Here is a 21,416-nt window from a genome sequence, read left to right on the forward strand (position 1 = left end):
AATCAGAGGCAGAGTAGGGTGGGTCTTGAGTCAGACTTCACATCACTTCTTCGTCTAGTATGAAGCCTTGTGTTGGTGGAAATTCCCCCAGAGATAAATTACTAATATAAATTGATGATTAGATATTGCATGCACTGGCCTATCTGCAAATGAAACGGTTTACTGCATATTCAAACCTGTGTATCATATTGTATGTATCAAGACACAACTAATTATCTTCTTAACACGTTCACTGCCAACGACGTATTACTCCGTCAAAAAAAATCCAACGGTTGACTGCCACTGACGTATTACTCCGTCAAAAAAATGAAATTTTTTTTTTGACCGTGGGATGTGCATCTAACCCTTTTACATCTCTTATATAATTATTGGAGCCACCGAACGTTTACAACCCATTCCACCGACCCACTAAGTGGCGACAGTGCTCTCCTGACTAGAGGAAGGCAAGCAAAAAGCAGCCATTCTCATGAAAATGGATGGGGGAAAACGCTTTCGTTTTCGCGCTGATTGCTGGCGATGCGGGATTGCAAATTTGCATAATAGATTACAGGTGGAACACACTTTGAAACACGCAGCATAAATATGACCAGAATCGCAAAAGCTTCTCTCAACCAAAACTCCAAGAAGCGAGCGAGTCCATCCAGACTTCCTCAAACAGCGGCCGCGCAGACAGGCAGCAGCAGCAGCAAAGCAGTGAGACTGGTGACAAGCTTGTGACGGCCGCTGCAGCCAAGAAGAACGCCCACGGAGGGAGGAGTTGGAAGCAGAGGGGGGTTTCCTGCTGTTATGGAGGAAATTACTGTTCAAAACTATTGTTTAGATGTCTGACGTCTTACTGATGCCAAAAATGAATGGTTAAAGTGACTGTTCTATCGAATTTCACAAAAAGCCGTTTATCTCTGAATAATTTTTCTGACGCTGAAACCATGCTGTATTCAACTGCTAATGCTTACATAACTACTAACTCTACAAACTAACTCTTTTAGACAGAGAAAGCACACATTCTATTAGTTCTTTTGAGATATTGTGTGTTCACAAAATCTTAGCAGAAAAGAATCCTCGGGTCTTGAAAGATGAGCCAGAATCCTCAAAAAACCCCTCTGGCAGAAGCTAACTACAGTAAAAAAAAAAACGTCTGGCAGTGAATGTGTTAATTAAAATTGGCAAAGTGGGTGGCAGTGTGTGTGGCAGCAGTGTGGGTCATGATTGTGATGTCATCAGTGATGTCACTCGATCAATTGTGATGTCATCAGTGATGTCACTCGAGCCACTGATTGCTCAACTGTGATGTTACTCAGGCAGTTGTGATGTCATCAGTGATGTCACTCGAGCACCTCTGATGTAGTATGAGCCGATGGCGCACATTTGCACGATGGCACCAAAGTGGGTGGGCGGTGTCTGTCTGTCTGTCAGTCATGATTTTGGGAGCCCGTAGAGCCGGCGATTTCCATAACTGCAGCCATGGCGCATCATCTCCAGGGATACTGTTATGATGTCAGATATTTAGGGCTAACATGGTCAAAGTTCCAAAGCTTGAGGTTAACATGTAGAAATGCTGCCTGTAAGTCAAAAGCCCTCACAGAAGGTGATTAACAGCTGAAGTGAGGGAGAAATTAGCTGTGCTGAAAAACAGCTAAAACTGAAATGAAAGAACTGTAATGTGTTAGAGGGTACACAATAGGGTTGTGCGATGTCACCTAAATAACCATCGCGATGGTTCCACAGTGAAACATCGCGATGGACGTTGGCATCGTCGTTGACGGGGGGTGGGGTTAATTAATGATTTATGAAGTCCATGCGGTGCCGTTTGGCTGCGCCACTGCAATGTACGTTCACGTTTACAACAGGACAGCTGAGCTCTACATGTCATGAGAGACCAGCGGGCTTGGATAGGCTACTACTACACAGAGCCAGGCAATTCAAACAGTAGGCTATCACTACCAGCAATCTTGAAAGGCGCAAAACAATCAAACGTTAACGTTACAGATCGTGACCAACAACGTGTGTGTGTTTAATTTAACTAGCTGGCAGAAAAGGGGCAGAATTAGTGGTGGCTAACGTTAGATTTGTGTGGGCTCAGTTTTGAACCTAACATTGGGTTACCTTAAGGAGGGATAGAAACACAGCAGCAGGCAGCCTACACAGTATGTAATGGAGAGAGTTCCTGGAAACAGGCGAGTTGAATTCACAGTTGAAGACTTGTAACATTACTCACATTGGGTTGAAAACAGGAAAGAACGTGAAGTTTCTTCTTTCTTAACATTTTCACAACACAACCGACTTCTGCTTATCTTATCTTCCTCTCCGCCTTACCACTTCTCTGAACTGGGGATAAGGTACGCTTTGCCGCTTGTTTAATGCCGCCTGTGCGTCCCCCGTGTGTCGCGGTTGAGTGGAGATAGCCTTTTTTATTATTAAATCTGCCAAATTTTTGATTCAAACAGATAATCACGATGGTCCGATGTAGAAGTGTCAGAGGTCGATGGGGGTCGGCCCATCGACGATGGTCGATGCCATCGTCCATGGTGCTGCCAACCCTAGTACACAAAGGAGAATACTGTCACAGAGGACTAAGAGATGATTTACCATCTAAGGAAACCAGAAAATTTCACATTTGATAAGCTGGAATCAGAGAATTAGGACATTTTCTTTACAGAAATGGCTCAAAATGATGAACAGATGATCAAAATAGGCAATTAATGTAATATTTAGCAATGAATTGATGGATTGACTAATTGTTGCAGCTCTTTATCAGTTTTTATAAAATGTATTTTTATGTATTTTCAAAATACAAAATACGTATTTGTATCTCAAATACATTTTTCAGACGAGTATTTTGTATTTGTATTGTGATACATTTTTTGAGCAAGTATTTGTAATTTGTATCAAAATACTTTATGATGTATTTTCGCCCATCTCTGGGTATCAGTATCATATCAGTCTCGAGTATTGTGATTCTGCACTTTGTAAGGGACACCTTGTATCCAGCAGTTAAACTTGTCTAACTATTTGCACATTCATATATCATGGAAATATTAATGAGGGAGGACTAGATATGATTTTAATGGGGTTTTTTTGTGTGGAAAAACCATAGCACACTATTTAAAGTAGAGTTTTAAGATGTGTAAAACATTTGTAGGGGATCTTTTATCCTCAAATTATGTTCTATGATGTGAGGTTCAGTCATTCAGAAAGATACGGTAAAAATACTTTTACTTTTACTCGTTGGGTACATTTCAGAGCCTGTACTTTTTTACTTTTACTTGAGTAAAATAATTGAATCAGTACTTCTACTTTTACCAGAGTAGTTTTTTACACAAGTAACTGTACTTCTACTCAAGTACAGAATGTCAGTACTTTTCCCATCTCTGACGCACGGGAAGTCATTAATTAATGGTGATGGCCCGCGGCGCTGATAGATGTGGGCGGGGTGCAGCGAGCTTGAGAAACGAGAGAGAGCGAGAGACTTGACAGTCACTGTCAAGAAACAAGCAGCACACACAAGCAGCACACAGCTCTAACGTTAGACAGGATGAAAACACAAACAACACAACTCCGATGCAAGAATGAATAAATACTCAGGGGTAATAATAAACTAATAAACCAGCGGTTTTTTTCAAGCCAGTGTGATCCTTGACTAACTCTCACACGGCAGCCAATCAGCGTTGAACAGCGAGCGACTGATGCCAGCATAATTTCGCTCGGGTTGGGATATTTCATCTCGGGCGACGAGCGAATTTTCCCCCTATCGCTCTGTCTCTGTCGCTCGGACGCCCAGCGATTTTTCTCCCGGGCGAATATACGCTCAATCGCTCGTTTGCATTGACTTTGTATGTAAAATCGATGCCAGCGAAAAACTTTAATAGGTCGGTGTGAACGCACCTTAACAATTGAGGCCATGGTCAAGATACCAGAGTAGTGTAGTTTTATCAAAATTAAGACTATCATTTCCCACAAGCCCTGTTGGGTTAGGGTTACATCTTCATCTGCTTTTCACTCATTCCACCATGTGCCATTGCAAGAGACTTTGAAAGCTTTAGCTCTGGTTGTGTTGATAGAACAGCAGTCCTCTTAACTGTCTTCTATTCACCTTATTCTTTGCACATAAGGACGCTTCTGCATGACGTCATTTTGTAATCGTCCTTCCGTTTTAGACACGGAAGTAGATTTTGCCTACCGTAGTCATTTTTAGACTTGCCAAAAAGCTGTTTTCAAGCAAAAAAAACTGTTATAAAGTTTTAATATTTTGTCAGATGAGAACGTAACATTCATGTGACGAGTTTATCAGAATAACGCCTATTTGGACATTGTTAACGAGCAGCGAGGAGCTGGCTGTGTGACCGGCTGTCAACCCCTACAGTAGGCTACTGCCTGGCAGTGAGAAAACACTGTCGACGTGCTTTTGTAACTACGGTAACGTTAAATGCAGACCGGGTAACAGCCATCGGCTCCTCGCAGCAGTAACGCTATGAACATGTAACTGAAGTTGGCCGCAGTGTAGCTTCTGAATGTTGCCAAACTTCATTCATATAGTGATGTTTTGTTTAGAAGTTGGCCGCCAACTAGCGCTGCGTGGTGAATAAGGTGAATAATGGGCCATAAAGCAATGCAGCTGTGAAATCCAGCCCAGTGTCATACAGTCTAAAATGGATTGTAGTTCTCAGCAATGCTATCACTATTTATGGTACTTATACTAATGTCTCAAAATGAATGTGGTAATGATTTATTGATGTTAAAATGTTACACGTAGCAATTAATTTGTGTGTGTGTGTGTGTGTGTGTGTGTGTGTGTGTGTGTGTGTGCGTGCGTGCGTGCGTGCGTCTATGTCTGTATGTGTCTGTGTGTGTGTGTGCGCGTCTATGTCTGTCTGTGTCTGTGTCTGTGTGTGTCCAGAACCAGAGACATAATCTAGCGGTGGTGGAAGCTGTGGGCTTCACCCTCTCCCAGCTTCTCCAGACCAAACATGCTGCAGAGAAAATAATCCCGTAAGCAGTGAAACACCCATACCTGGATCATCTCTACTTTCTATACACAGCTAGACTCATACCTGGATCATCTCTACTTTCTATACACAGCTAGACTCATACCTGGATCATCTCTACTTTCTATACACAGCTAGACTCATACCTGGATCATCTCTACTTTCTATACACAGCTAGACTCATACCTAGATCATCTCTACTTTCTATACACAGCTAGACTCAGAAACATACCTGGATCATCTCTACTTTCTATACACAGCTAGACTCAGAAACATACCTAGATCATCTCTACTTTCTATACACAGCTAGACTCAGAAACATACCTGGATCATCTCTACTTTCTATACACAGCTAGACTCAGAAAACATACCTGGATCATCTCGACTTTCTATACACAGCTAGACTCATACCTGGATCATCTCTACTTTCTATACACAGCTAGACTCATACCTAGATCATCTCTACTTTCTATACACAGCTAGACTCATACCTAGGCTATTCAACTAAATTGTTCAGGGGGCCACATTGTCAGAAACCTAAGGGACCGGGGGCCGGACCGTGGACCGTTCCCCGAGCCAGTACACTTGACACAATGTGCCACCATATTTTCGCAGCCGCGCTGGAACTATTATTAAGTAGGGGGTGCTGTAAGGCAGAGGTTCTCAAATGTTTTTCAGCCAAGGACCCCTTACAAGATAGAAAATATACCGCGGACCCCCTCATTCTGATTTGTGATTTTGGGCTAAGCTTAATTGTTTCCACGGTAACGTGCTTGACTTTTAATTTGATAGGTTTGTTATTAGAATGTAATCCATGAACCATTTTAGATTTAAAGCATAAACTATTTTCGTTGAACTATGAAGATTTTGCAAAAAAAAAATATATATATATTTTTTTTATTACATTACATTTACATTACGTCATTTAGCAGACGCTTTTGTTTTGTCCAAAGCGACTTACAATATCACAATTTGTCAACAGTCCAGAAAACCACTATGCAACACAATAAATGACAGCCAAGATATTTTGATAGACTAGCACCATGTAGGAAGTAGTTTGAGAAGGAATAAGTAACATGTAGCATTTTCTTTTTAATTATTTAAAAAAAAATATATACCGTAAATTCCGGACTATAAGACGCACCGGTCTATAAGCCGCGGGACCAAAATTGACTATTTTTTTCTTCTATAAGCCGCACCGGTCTATAAGCCGCGGGTGTTTTGATGTTTAATTACCATATGAAAGGGTTCGTGCACAGAGAGGAATGTCGGGAAAGAGATGGCTGTTTGGGGAAGCTCCCATTTATTAACATTTCAACAAAACAAAACAAAAGTCAGGTCACTAATCCCCAGACAAAATCACACAACAATAGGCTATATGTGCAGCAAACCTGTAACCAGAGAAGTCAAGTCACTAATCCTCGTCTTCCTCTTCTTCCTGCGTACTGAAACCACCAAAGTCCTCATCTTCAGTGTCGGAAACGAACAGGTTCAGGGTGGCTTCGTCAACCACTCTCCTCTCTCCTTCATTGTCACTCAAAACCAACGAACTCCTCTTCGTCACTGTCGGCATCGAACAGCCTCTGAAGCCTCTGACGGCCCTCAGCGCCAGCTGTGGCGGCGTCATCCTCTTCATCCCGCAGCAGTCCAGCGTTTTGGAACCCGTTGGTGATTGTGGATGTTTTCACACTCCTATAATATTCCGTGCTGAGACAGTTCCTCCTGCTGCACCGTCCAACGCCTCACCATTGACTCATCGATGCCCAGGTTACGCGCGGCTGCTCTGTTTCCCTCTTTTAATGCGAGATTGACTGCTTTCAACTTGAAAGCTGCGTCGTGTGAATTTCTGCGTACCTTCCCCATGGTAAGTGAGAGTGTTGCTTCTACTGCTCGTTCTCATGCTGTCGAGAACGAGCAAAGCTTTTTTTTGGTGAAAGAATCCTCCAGGGCGCTTCTTGTTAACAGTCCGAGTGAGTGGCAGGTCGAACGTCAAAGGCACTTCATCCATATTTATGATCTGCTCCGGTTCGATGGAATATTCCTTGATCTTCCTTTGTGTGAATTCGCCGAAGTTTGTGATTTTCTCCTGGTAGTCGGGGGAGGGAGTTGATGGCCGAGTGGCCGTTTGCTTACCGTAATTACCATATGTAAGTGGTCACGCACAGAGGGGATTGTCGGGAAAGAGATGGCTGTTTGAGGAAGCTCCCATTTACCGTATTACCGTAACATTTCAACAAAACAACATAACACAACACCACCGTTGTTTATTTTTACAGTGCACACAGTGTCCGCGGTGTGGTGAAAAGAGGGCAAGAGAGGAAATTAAAACAGAAGTGGATTTATAGTTAGAAAGAGTGCTAAAAAAGAGAGATTTTATTTGTATTTTTTTTTTTTTTTCTGAAAAAATCCATAGATAAGACGCACCGTTATATAAGCCGCAGGGGCCAAAAAACGGGAAAAAAGCCGCGGCTTATAGTCCGGAATTTACGGTATATATATATATTTTTTTTTTTTACTTGAAAACTTTTCGCGGACCCCCTGGCAAAGTGCCACGGACCCCTGGGGGTCCGCGGACCCCCATTTGAGAACCACTGCTGTAAGGAATGGAATCTCGGCAGCGTCGAAGAAAATTTTATGTTTTTTGGACTTTTATCCATATTTAGAAGAATATTTAATTTTAAATTAACATTAGGATTATACTGTTGTGATGTCATTATTCAGTATCTTCTCCTTTTCTATTATTAGTATTAGTATTAGTATTAAATACTGAGTATCTCATGAAAAACTATTAATATTGCATCTTTTGTGTTTAGCTCCGTCTCACAGCAGGCCCGGCTCCAGAACCAAATTACAGAGGGGGCCTGCCCCTAGCTTGGGGGGGCCAAGCTACCCAAGGGGGGTCCGGGGGGATTCTCCCCCGGAAGAAGATTTTGTACATTTTAAAGTAAAATTCGTCAACCTGGTGCATTTGAGAGCAAAATGAAGAGGCTAAATCTAGAACTACACACATCTCTAATGTGTTGTGACTTTACAAATAATTAGGCCTAAACAATTAATATTAAATGTATTTACACATTGTGCACAAATTGCATTCATTGTGACAAATTTACAATAGTTAATATCCAGCCAGAATCATTGCAAATGGAGGTTCAAAGTAACAGTTAGCAATAGCATTCAGTTAATCAATGCCTAATGACAGCCAGATTCCGTTTTAAACTTTAAAACAGAAAAACGGAAAAACGTTTTTAGCACACACACAAAAAAAAAAAAAAATTGAATGGGGGGGCCAGTTTAGGGAATGGGGGGGCCCGGCCCGGTCAGGCCCCCCTCCAACGCCGGGCCTGTCTCACAGCATTGTAACATTGTAGTGCAGCAAGAAAGGAAAACTACTGTAAACATTTGAACCATATTTCTTGTTTAGAACCTATAGCTAGCAACATCGCCATCTCCTGAAAAACATTAATATTGCACCTTTCTTGTGGCTACATCACAGCATCTACTGAAAAACATTTATAGTGGATCTGACTTGTTTAGTTCACTTTAGATTCACATCACATCTGAAAAACAACCAGTCGAGTGTAATAAGTAAATGAGGTTTACCGTAATTGTAAAAAAACAAAAAAAAATCTAAAAAAAACAAAAAAAAACAAAAAAAAATTGGGGGGGGGGAACTGAAATGTACCCGGGCCCGGGCCCGTGTGGCCCGGGCGGTTCCGCGATCCCTGCCTAGATCATCTCTACTTTCTATACACAGCTAAACTCAGAAACACTTCAGATCGCAGCTTGTTGTAGGCTCAGACCTTTAATATAGATTGACTCCTCAGCTTCCGGTCACTTCCTGTATCTGTGCCGTGGAGGTTTCCCCACTGCCACGCCCCCTTAGGAGACTGGTCAGCCAATTAAGTTTCATACCATTGACGGACAGCCAATCACAAGCTGATAAGCATGCCCATTTAGGAGACCGGAAGAGTACCATTTAGTACAGTATTACTTTTCTATGTATTGTAAAGCGTCTTTGAGTTCCCCAGAAAAGCGCTATATAAAACCTATGTATTATTATTATTGTGCTTGCTGACAAGCAAGGCACAATCTTGATATTCCTAAATTATTATTATTATATCTGCCAAAAACTTCTGCGCGTAACAACGCCCCCAATTTTTGCGCCACATAGACATGCCAGACCTCAAAATGATCGGCTTATTGAGGACAGGTGTGCTATGACTTTGCTAAGGGTTTGTGAAAGCGGTTTGGCCGCAATTCGCCATTAAGCGCCATTTTTTTCCCCATTGACTTGCATGGGGTTTGGAAAAATCTTGCAAAATCTTGCAGTAAATTAGGTGTAATTCAGAAACCATAAGAGCTAGAGCTACGAAACTTGGTAGGGAGGTGCACTGAGGGGTCTTTTACTATCCCCGAAAAAATTGCACCAATTGACCATATGGTGGCGCTATAACAGCCCTCCTTACCTTTTGGTCCATAACTTTTGAACCATAGGGTTTATCATCAAAATTCTTTTTTCCCTGGATTCCTTGGGTCCTCCCGCATCTACTCAACTAGGCCACGCCCATTTCCGTCTGACTAGATTTTCCGCCATTTTGCATTTTGTCCAAAACAGTTTTTTTGCCATTTCTCCTTGAAATTTTGTCCAATCTTCACCAAACCAACGCACACATCATGTGGGGACTGTCCTGTACTACACTGATTTGGAAGTTTTTGAAAAAAATGCACCGTTGCGATATAATCCACTTCCAACTTTCTGTGGGTGGGGCCTATTTCACAAAGATCGTCCGATGCTAACCAAACTTTGTACAGGTGTGGACGGATGTACTCTGAGCCTATAGGAGAAGTATTTTGTCATTTAGCCTTTAGGGGGCGCTATAGCAGCATTCAGTGCCTGTCCCTTCTAAATGGTTTTATTTTGAAGGGCGGCAGGAAGTGCGGATTCATTCTCATTATGGCCAGCCTTCCTTCTTGTATGACACTTGACACTTCTGAGTTGATTTCAGAAGAGATAGTGTCATTTGGCGTGTAGGGGGCGCTATTGTTTGCCTATGGGGGGCGCTACAGCAACGTATCTCCGCAACCGTAACTCGTAGAGACTCAATGATGGCGGCGTTGGAATCGGGGTGAAAAAGTACGCTAGTGGTGGGCAGAATCACGATTGCACCTTCCGTTTCCGAGATAAAAGCAATAATTATTGTGCTTGCTGACAAGCAAGGCACAATCTTGATATTCCTAAATTATTATTATTATATCTGCCAAAAACTTCTGCGCGTAACAACGCCCCCAATTTTTGCGCCACATAGACATGCCAGACCTCAAAATGATCGGCTTATTGAGGACAGGTGTGCTATGACTTTGCTAAGGGTTTGTGAAAGCGGTTTGGCCGCAATTCGCCATTAAGCGCCATTTTTTTCCCCATTGACTTGCATGGGGTTTGGAAAAATCTTGCAAAATCTTGCAGTAAATTAGGTGTAATTCAGAAACCGTAAGAGCTAGAGCTACGAAACTTGGTAGGGAGGTGCACTGAGGGGTCTTTTACTATCCCCGAAAAAATTGCACCAATTGACCATATGGTGGCGCTATAACAGCCCTCCTTACCTTTTGGTCCATAACTTTTGAACCATAGGGTTTATCATCAAAATTCTTTTTTCCCTGGATTCCTTGGGTCCTCCCGCATCTACTCAACTAGGCCACGCCCATTTCCGTCTGACTAGATTTTCCGCCATTTTGCATTTTGTCCAAAACAGTTTTTTTGCCATTTCTCCTTGAAATTTTGTCCAATCTTCACCAAACCAACGCACACATCATGTGGGGACTGTCCTGTACTACACTGATTTGGAAGTTTTTGAAAAAAATGCACCGTTGCGATATAATCCACTTCCAACTTTCTGTGGGTGGGGCCTATTTCACAAAGATCGTCCGATGCTAACCAAACTTTGTACAGGTGTGGACGGATGTACTCTGAGCCTATAGGAGAAGTATTTTGTCATTTAGCCTTTAGGGGGCGCTATAGCAGCATTCAGTGCCTGTCCCTTCTAAATGGTTTTATTTTGAAGGGCGGCAGGAAGTGCGGATTCATTCTCATTATGGCCAGCCTTCCTTCTTGTATGACACTTGACACTTCTGAGTTGATTTCAGAAGAGATAGTGTCATTTGGCGTGTAGGGGGCGCTATTGTTTGCCTATGGGGGGCGCTACAGCAATGTATCTCCGCAACCGTAACTCGTAGAGACTCAATGATGGCGGCGTTGGAATCGGGGTGAAAAAGTACGCTAGTGGTGGGCAGAATCACGATTGCACCTTCCGTTTCCGAGATAAAAGCAATAATTATTGTGCTTGCTGACAAGCAAGGCACAATCTTGATATTCCTAAATTATTATTATTATATCTGCCAAAAACTTCTGCGCGTAACAACGCCCCCAATTTTTGCGCCACATAGACATGCCAGACCTCAAAATGATCGGCTTATTGAGGACAGGTGTGCTATGACTTTGCTAAGGGTTTGTGAAAGCGGTTTGGCCGCAATTCGCCATTAAGCGCCATTTTTTTCCCCATTGACTTGCATGGGGTTTGGAAAAATCTTGCAAAATCTTGCAGTAAATTAGGTGTAATTCAGAAACCATAAGAGCTAGAGCTACGAAACTTGGTAGGGAGGTGCACTGAGGGGTCTTTTACTATCCCCGAAAAAATTGCACCAATTGACCATATGGTGGCGCTATAACAGCCCTCCTTACCTTTTGGTCCATAACTTTTGAACCATAGGGTTTATCATCAAAATTCTTTTTTCCCTGGATTCCTTGGGTCCTCTCGCATCTACTCAACTAGGCCACGCCCATTTCCGTCTGACTAGATTTTCCGCCATTTTGCATTTTGTCCAAAACAGTTTTTTTGCCATTTCTCCTTGAAATTTTGTCCAATCTTCACCAAACCAACGCACACATCATGTGGGGACTGTCCTGTACTACACTGATTTGGAAGTTTTTGAAAAAAATGCACCGTTGCGATATAATCCACTTCCAACTTTCTGTGGGTGGGGCCTATTTCACAAAGATCGTCCGATGCTAACCAAACTTTGTACAGGTGTGGACGGATGTACTCTGAGCCTATAGGAGAAGTATTTTGTCATTTAGCCTTTAGGGGGCGCTATAGCAGCATTCAGTGCCTGTCCCTTCTAAATGGTTTTATTTTGAAGGGCGGCAGGAAGTGCGGATTCATTCTCATTATGGCCAGCCTTCCTTCTTGTATGACACTTGACACTTGTCACTTGACACACGCACGCTATTGTACAGACAACAGACACACTTATACTTATATCACAGTGGGTATATCACTCATGGTCTCCCTCTCATTTGCATACTGTATGTTTTCAGCAGCTCCAACTCTTCTCTGTTAAAAACCAAATGCTAAAAGTGTACTGGAAACAGGAATCCGGTGAGATTTGACCAGATAAATAGAGCTTAAGAGCAACTCTGAGCAGCAGTGTTGCATCTTGGGTAGAGAGAATGATGTAGACAAAAAAAGTATGAAATAACTTACTACAGTCATTCCTCCATCTGTAAAAGTATGACATCACTTACTACAGTCATTCCTCTCCCTCCCTGGTGCAAGTGGGAGCCCCAGGAGAGGGCAAATCAGAGTGAATCAGAGTTCCTTGGATTTTCTAGGTCACTTGTCGCCAACCAATAAAAAAAATTCACAGGGCCGACCAGAGCCCGCCCCCTCACAGCCCTGACAGCTGCCTGCAGGAAACCTGTTGTGTTCATGTATGGCATGGGAGGCCTGTCTGTTCTGTTAGCTGCTGTGTTACTATAGCATGGAAACATGTCCAGAAAACAATGAACGGAACCCATGGGTAAGTGTCACCACTTTGTGGTTGTTCATTATATACAGCCAGCTGGGTTTGAAAACTTAATGGAAGAGATAGCCTAGTGTGAATAGCCTAGTGTGAATGGAGGCTGTTAGCCACAACAACTGTGCCTTATAGGCTAACCTCAGCCAGCCAAAACAAACACTTTGTCCCCCTGGCGTTAGGACACACTGTTCATCAATGTTTGGGACTAGTTGCAACAAGCTAATTGAGCTAATGCTAGCGTTAGGCGTTAGTTAGCATGCTACCCAAGCAGCTTCTCTGGCTGACTGGACACATGACAACCGATCAGCAACTCTGTAACAAAACTAAAAGTGTAACATTACTTTGGTGACCAGGGACTATTATCAGTTCATTTGACTTCTAACACTAACATAATGGAAGATAGCCTACATTAGTTACTGGCTGATTAGATGCGATCAGCAACTCTGTAACAAAACTAAAAGTGTAACATTACTTTGGTGACCAGGGACTATTATCAGTTCATTTGACTTCTAACACTAACATAATGGAAGATAGCCTACATTAGTTACTGGCTGATTAGATGCGATCAGCAACTCTGTAACAAAACTAAAAGGGTAACATTACTTTGGTCACCAGGGACTATTATCAGTACATTTGACTTCTAATCTAACACTAACATAATGGAAGATAGCCTACATTAGTTACTGGCTGATTAGATGCAGCCATTGATAGCTTTTCACTTGTGTGTTTGCAGCTCTGGTAAGCCTGCTAGTTTTGTAAACAGTTGTTGTCGCAACCATAAACATGAATGACACTACAAGGAATATTACTTCTCTGGAGGTTATCATGTCCTATTTTCCTTGAGACAGTTGGAGACATTTACAATACATGGTAATTGTTGAGGCTGTAGTTTGCAGGTAATGTAGTTTTAGATTGCAGAGATTGAGCCAACTTTACCCTTTTGTGTCTCTCTAGTAGGCTACAACCAGTCTGACTTCCCCACCTACCAAGTACTTCTACTCCCAAGTACTTTTACTCGCATAGGCACACCCATAACTACTTAGTCCCCCTAGCTGCATGGGCAGGGACCTTGGAAGGCAGGCGGTGCATGGCGAGGACAGCAAGCACAATTACATTTTCGTTAGGAAATGTAGACATTCTAGTTATTATTATTATTTCTTACAACTGGCGAAGCCTGGAGTGGGGTTTCTCTATCTAATATTAAAGGTCTCTGTTGTAGGTATTGTAGTGATGCCTCTCTCTCTCTCTGTCTGTAGGATGGTCCTGGCCTCTGGCTTACCTCCACACTTGTTATCTGTACTGACCCCTGACCCTCAGTTTGGCCTGGCTCCTGCCATTGAGTGTGCCTGGTGTCTGCACTACCTCACATGCAGGTGAGTGTGCCTGGTGTCTGCACTACCTCACATGCAGGTGAGTGTCTGGTGTCTGCACTACCTCACATGCAGGTGAGTGTGCCTGGTGTCTGCACTACCTCACATGCAGGTGAGTGTGCCTGGTGTCTGCACTACCTCACATGCAGGTGAGTGTCAGAGTGGAGTTTTACTGTCTACAATATGCATGAGTGCTGCTCAAATTGTGTTATTTGTTCACAAATTCTATTCTATTCTATTCGATTATTATTATAGTATAATGGTTATCTTAATAATGTTGTTCTGATGTATCTTCAACCAAAGCAACATGGATAACAGAGTGCTGCTGGCTCATGGGGCCCTGACACAGTGCAGCACCCTCTTAGTGTCACTAGGTGGTGCTGTGGCTAAAGGAAACAAAGAGGAAGGAATTGAGCTGGTAAGGAAATTGTTGTTTATTTGCTTGTACAGTACTATTGTCCCATCTTTACATGCTCTCCTACTGATCTAAGAGTAATACAAGTAACACAATGATGTATGAGAACAACTCATAGCCAGTAAACATTATATTGAGATTACTGATGTACTTTACTGACATGTTTTTTAAGTGGTGTTACATAGAACTGCTCAAACAGATTTGGGACTGGTTCTGCCTCTCTAGCTTGTCTGGCCCCTGCTGCGCTGCGTGGGAAACCTCCTCTCCTCCGGCCCCGTGGAGCCTCTGAGCACTCGAGGGGGTGACGTCCGTCTGTTGGCTGCTCTCTGTGCCCTCCTTCAAGCCTTCCTCCAGGCCCAGCCGGGCCTGGCCAGAGAGAGCGCCTGGGTCCTCAACAACCTCACAGGTTAGACCAGCCTGTAGAGTCCCAAACACAAAGCTCTGCAGCCAGCAGCACTCTTTACATTGCGTAAATCTACAGTGGGATTTCCAAAATAGAGTTTCATGTTAAGTAATGAGGGATGTGTGAGTGAACTTTGGGGTCAGAGACAGGTTGGGGTTAGTGACAGCTTATGTCAGTAGACTGATTAAGGTAGGACACACACATTTAGTCTGGATGCTATTTTGAGCAACAGATGTGTCTCACAAAGAGTTGAGTGGGTTAGTGAGCTAACTAACCTTGGATCAACCCTGGGTTTTCAGTCTCACAATGGTGACTCTCTTTATAGCAGGTTGATCACCATAATAACTTCGCCTGCACACCTAACCTGCTCCAGGTTCAGTTCAGGCTGTAAAAGCCCACCTCCTCACCAATCAGCTCTCTGGAAAAATGGCATCACCGTACAGTGTACAGGGGGGTATTATTGAATTAACAAATAGTAAAGATGGCTCCTCATTGCACAGCAGCAGCATTTGGACACTGGCAGAACCTCTTTGCTTTCCATGATGAATTATTATATTAGAGACATATATTATTTATTATGTCAGAGATGTAACCACTTTTGAATAAGTCTTTGTATTGAAGTTCTATTAATTTAACCGTTGAATGAAAACTTCAAAGACAGTTCAAAGCCTTCCTCCTATGTTATGTTGTTTGTGTGTTGTTAACCCATTGATACATGATGCAGCATTTGCGTGTACCGTATATCCCTCATTTGTGTGTGTATCCATTTAAGACGCGGTCTTAAAGGGATACACACAGGGCCGTAACCAGGGTTCTGAAATAGGGGAGGTCCAGCAAGGGGAGGTGCATCCGGTGGCGCCCGCAAGGGCGCCGCCGAAAAAAATTTGAGGGTTTTTTCCCCCCTTTTTTAGCCATATTTAGAGTAATATATCATTTTAAATCAACATTAGGATTATACTGTTGTGATGTCATTATTCAGTATATTCTCTTTCATGTCACCACCTGCTCAGCTCTCCTGTCAACATAATTGTAACTAACAAACACAAACTGTTTTAGCCAAATTCATATCAAAATGACACCTACAAACACAGGTACACAACCCAAGCCGTACACAACACACAAAGTCATCATCGATAAAAAAAAAAACATACAGAGGGACATTTATTTATTCCTGATAGGAACGATTGAAAAATAAAATAAAATATATTACCGGTATGTTGTTTTTAACTTTACACCACCTCTTTTTGTTACTTATTGGGTCATGAAACTGAAACCATGCATATAGCCACCTGCATACCTGACTTCGGGAGCTTGGCAATTGGCATCATGCATGATTAGCCAGTAGCATCCCAACGTGTCACACAGGTAACATTACTTAACACATTGACTGCCAGACGTTTTTTTTTGCTGTAGATAGCTTCTGCCAAGCCGTTTTTTGAGGATTATGGCTCATTTTATAAGAGCCGAGGATTCGTTTCAGCTTGGAGTTTGTGAACATACAATATCTCAAAAGTACTAATAGAATGTGTACTTTCTCTGTCTAAAAGAGTTAGTTTGTAGAGTTAGTAGTTATGTAAGCATTAGCAGTTGAATACAGCATGGTTTTAGCGTGAAAAAGAATATTCAGAGATAAACGGCTTTTTGTGAAATTGGATGGAACTGTCACTTTAACCATTCATTTTTGGCTCTCTCTCTCTCTCTCTCCCTCCCCCTCTCGCTCTCTCTCTCTCTCTCCCTCCCTCTCGCTCTCCCTCCCTCTCTCTCTCTCTCTCTCTCTCTCTCTCTCTCTCTCTCCCTCCCTCTCGAGTTGCTTCAACTCCGCCCTCCGTGGGCGGACAAGCTTGTCACCAGTCAGTGCTTTGCTGCTCTCATGTGCCTGCATGTCTGCACGGCCGCTGTTTGAGGAAGTCGGGAAGGACTCGCTCGTTTGGAGTTTTGGTTGAGAGAAGTTTTTGCGATTCTGGTCATATTTATGCTGCGTGTTTCAAAGTGTGTTCCTCCAACTGTAATCTATCACCCGATCATAGTAGATCGGCTGAATCTATTATGTAAATTTGCAATCCCGCATCGCCAGCAATCAGCGCGAAAAGGAGAATGGCTGGGCTGAGAATGGCTTGACAAGTTAAAAAAATGCTTTCCTTCCTCTATCCAGGAGAGCACTGTTGCCACTTAGTGGGTCGGTGGAATGGGTTGTAAACGTTCGGTGGCTCCAATAATTATATAAGAGATGTAAAAGGCTTAGATGCACAACCCACCGTCAAAAAAAAAAAATCGATGCCAAAAACGTGTAAACACGTTGTTGGCAGGGAACAGCTGGATTCTGAAAACGTGTTCATACGTTGTTGGCAGTGAATGAGTTAAGAGACAGACTAGACACTTACTTTCTTGGTTGTTGCTAAAAAATCTGTCAGTGTCACTCACTGTCTGTCGTTCACTCGCTCACTGTCTCGCAGCTCGCTCACCTTCAATTATCTCGCCAGGCAGACAGACAGTCATCACTCACCACCATGCTGCTGCTCTCTCGGAATCAAGTTACCGCGGACGCGGCGTCAGATGACTTCCTGCCTGACCTGCCTTTCGTTTCAAAATAAAAGCGATCCCGTGTTTTTCATGCTTTTCCATGCAGATTGTTTTATTAAAAAAAAAAAAAAATTCCTCTGAAATATTAGGGGAGGTCCGGACCTCCCCGTCCTCATAGCTAGTTACGGCCATGGATACACACACAAATGCTGCATCAGGTATCAATGGGTTTATTTATTTATTTATTTATTTATTTATTTCGGTCATGGGCAATTAAAACATTAATTTAAACATTAATGGGATGTACAGTTGTCATTGGGAAACAATCCAGCATTATTAAACACTGTCATGTTTCTCTGTGTTTTTGTTCCATTGCATTATCCCATCTCTATCTCAGCTGACTCCAGCGCGCTCTGCTCAGCTCTGCTGTCTCTCAACTTGGTCCCTGGGCTGATCCAGCTTCTACCTTTCTCTCAAGGCATCAATACGATGGTCAGTGCAAGCTAAACTGATAAGATCAAGTTTTACAATGTGCTAGTGTTAAGTGATGGACATAGTTTTTTTCTAGCTTGAATCCATGAATGAATCAACACACTTAAACTGTTTGTTTTCATCCCGCACAATGCTACACTCTCATCTCTCTGTTCGCTGTCGTCTTGTTGTGTCCAGATCTTAAGGGTTCTGGGAAATATTGCCCATAAGAAAAAGGACTACTGTGTCCAGCTGGCCCAGGCCGGACTGCTGCCTGCACTGTGCGCCACGCTCAAAATGGCCGACCAAGAAATGGTGACCCTGAGTCTGGAGGTGCTGTTCCTGCTGGTAGCTAGTGGTCCACAGGTAAGTCTGGAGGTGCTGTTCCTGCTGGTAGCTAGTGGTCCACAGGTAAGCTGGAGGTGCTGTTCCTGCTGGTAGCTAGTGGTCCACAGGTAAGCAAGAGTCTGGAGGTGCTGTTCCTGCTGGTAGCTAGTGGTCCACAGGTAAGTCTGGAGGTGCTGTTCCTGCTGGTAGCTAGTGGTCCACAGGTAAGCTGGAGGTGCTGTTCCTGCTGGTAGCTAGTGGTCCACAGGTAAGCAAGAGTCTGGAGGTGCTGTTCCTGCTGGTAGCTAGTGGTCCACAGGTAAGTCTGGAGGTGCTGTTCCTGCTGGTAGCTAGTGGTCCACAGGTAAGTCTGGAGGTGCTGTTCCTGCTGGTAGCTAGTGGTCCACAGGTAAGTCTGGAGGTGCTGTTCCTGCTGGTAGCTAGTGGTCCACAGGTAAGTCTGGAGGTGCTGTTCCTGCTGGTAGCTAGTGGTCCACAGGTAAGCAAGAGTCTGGAGGTGCTGTTCCTGCTGGTAGCTAGTGGTCCACAGGTAAGTCTGGAGGTGCTGTTCCTGCTGGTAGCTAGTGGTTCACAGGTAAGCAAGGCTATATGAATTAGTGTCATACCTCTTTCCACATTCAAGATGGCTGCTGGGGAACTGTGCTATGATGACAATACTGCAGCTCAATAGGGATAACCAAGCGATGGCAAAGATTTTGCTTTTGCTGATCTATTTGTAGCAGTTCCCAGCAATGTGCATGTTTGGAAGATGAGATGTTTGTTGACCTTACCTCAGGTGGTGCAAGAGTTTGTGAGACGCGGTGGGCTGTTGCTGTTAGAGGCCATTCAGTATAACAGTGAAGGAGAGATAAGGCTAAGAGCAACACATCTCCTGGAGCACCAGCTACTCTCCCACCGCATGGTAAAGACCTAACCCTAAAGACCTAACCCTAACCCACCGCATGGTAAACACTTTTGTTCTACATTAGTTGGATTTGTATCAATTCAGTAGGGATACATATCTGTATTGGACGATATTGGCCTTGTTGAGTGCAATACATCAGATCGGCAATACGTCATTTTGTAGGCGGCACATGTTCGCGCCCTCTTAGAGGGAAAACACAAGCCTCTCCCCCTTGATTTCAAAGTAAAATTGCACTACCGCAAAAAATTATAGAAAAATAACAATCAATCTAGTTTATTAATGACCCCAAAACACCATGACATGACAAAATATTACAACTCGCCTGGCCATAGAATAGACAAGATACACCAGAAATATTACTTTGACGCATCTAAAATCATGTGACTCATGTCACATGTGACGTTCTTTTTTTACAGCCCCGTGACTCGCGGAGCCCAGCGTCTACTACTAGAGTGATGAGTCACATGTGACATGAGTCACATGATTTTAGATGGGTCAAAGTCATATTTCCGGTGTATCTTGCCCATTCTATGGCCAGACGAGTTGTAATATACAGTATTGTCATGTCATGGTGTTTTGGGGTCAGTAATAAATGAGATTGATTCTGTTATTTTTCTATAATTTTTTGGGCTAGTGCAATTTTACATTCAAGTCAACGGGGAGAGGCTTGTGTTTCCCCCCTAAAAGGGGTCGGGGCCTAATTGCCGATCTGATGTATCACCTATCGGCAAAAACAGCCAGCTGCTATTCACTCTGATTGCAGTGGCCGATATTTTGCCTATCAGTTGGGTCACATAATGTTAATGTGTTTGTTTGTTTCATAATTACATGACAGTATGATTTAATTTGTGATGAAGGGCTCAAAAGACTTTAAAACAGGTCAGTTATTTGTTTATAATGAAGATTTATTTGTTTACCTCTCAAAAAAGGCGTAAAGAAAACATATCGGTATTGATTATCGTGCAAATTGTTATTTTAAACATTGGGATCGGCCCAGAATTTTGCAATCGGTGCATCCCTACAATTCAGAATTTAAAACTGACTGATCATCATCTGTCGTCTTGCCTGACAGGTGGACAACATCCCGTCTCAGTGAGAAAGGCATCACATTCAGATCTGTGGGGTATGAAGGCATCACATTCAGATCTGTGGGGTATGTCTCTGTGGGGTATGTCGCCAGTCGAACAGGATGCAGGACTACTTGTTTACTCTTTTCTTCTCTGGATTTCCCCCCGTTTTCTCCCCAGTTGTACTTGTGTCACAGCACCCCGAGCCCTCGGCATCGCTATCGCTAATATGGTTACACTCTCGCTCATCTAGCGGCCTCGAGTTTGTAATGAAGTTAAACGTGAGGGTTGTGCTACAACCCAGGTTTTACAAGTGAAGAATGACAGTTCTTCATATTTCAGCCTTGCTGTCCACTGCATACTGGTGGGCCGAATACTATTAAATGACACTGGCAAGTGCATTGGCCCTATTTATGGCTGCAGGAGGCACGTCATCACCTGCCAGGGATGGCCAAGATGAGACTTGGGTTGTTTTAAAGTTTTATTCATAAATAAAATGCATTCAGCAGCACTGCCTATGCTCGCTTAGTAGCGTGAGTAAAAACTCTCGTTCTTCACTCATAAAACCTGGGTTGTAGCACAACCCTCACGTTTCACCGGCAGGACATTAGCGCAGGGGAGGATCGTTACCCCCCAACCAAAGGAGGCACTAGTGCAGTGACCCTTAATCCAGCTTCCCACCCGCAGACACGGCCAATTGTGCCTGTATGGATGTCCGACCAAGCCGGAGGTAACAGGGGGGCTCGAACCTTCAACCCTCGTGATGTTAGGCAGGGAATCTACCGCTGCACTACCTGACGCCCTACTTGTTTACATTTTAACAAAGTAAATCTGTACAATGGATGCGCACCATTGTTTATTTAATATGAAATTAATCAATTAAATATAATCTAATTCATGACATGTGCTTATATATACAGTAAGTTCATTATATATGCTTATAGTCACTAATGTTGTTAACTAGGCTATTTTAATATGTGAAGATGAAAAAGATATATATTTTTATACCTAGACCAGTGTAGGGAACAAATGGTGCTGCCTAAAAGCCATTTACAAAATTTTGGGGGCACTTAAAAAAAGTA

The 21,416-nt window shown here is 43.1% G+C and overlaps 1 protein-coding gene across 1 annotated transcript in view; it reads left to right on the forward strand.

Moving 5' to 3' along the window:
* Positions 1–21,056, forward strand: part of tmco6 (transmembrane and coiled-coil domains 6) — a gene marked incomplete at its 5' end in the record, with an annotated part of 51,084 nt that extends 30,028 nt beyond the window's left edge. Inside the window, 8 exons of the mRNA XM_083651674.1 lie at positions 4,895–4,986; positions 14,093–14,209; positions 14,510–14,624; positions 14,847–15,027; positions 17,942–18,036; positions 18,214–18,381; positions 19,139–19,264; positions 20,340–21,056. Coding sequence (XP_083507800.1) covers positions 4,895–4,986; positions 14,093–14,209; positions 14,510–14,624; positions 14,847–15,027; positions 17,942–18,036; positions 18,214–18,381; positions 19,139–19,264; positions 20,340–20,363 — 918 coding nt within the window. The 3' untranslated portion in view covers positions 20,364–21,056. The remainder of the gene's footprint in view (positions 1–4,894; positions 4,987–14,092; positions 14,210–14,509; positions 14,625–14,846; positions 15,028–17,941; positions 18,037–18,213; positions 18,382–19,138; positions 19,265–20,339) is intronic.
* Between the last annotated feature and the right edge of the window lie 360 nt (positions 21,057–21,416).

The sequence above is a fragment of the Poromitra crassiceps genome (genome assembly GCF_964638095.1).
Source record: "Poromitra crassiceps genome assembly, chromosome: 15".
Taxonomy (NCBI): domain Eukaryota; kingdom Metazoa; phylum Chordata; class Actinopteri; order Beryciformes; family Melamphaidae; genus Poromitra; species Poromitra crassiceps.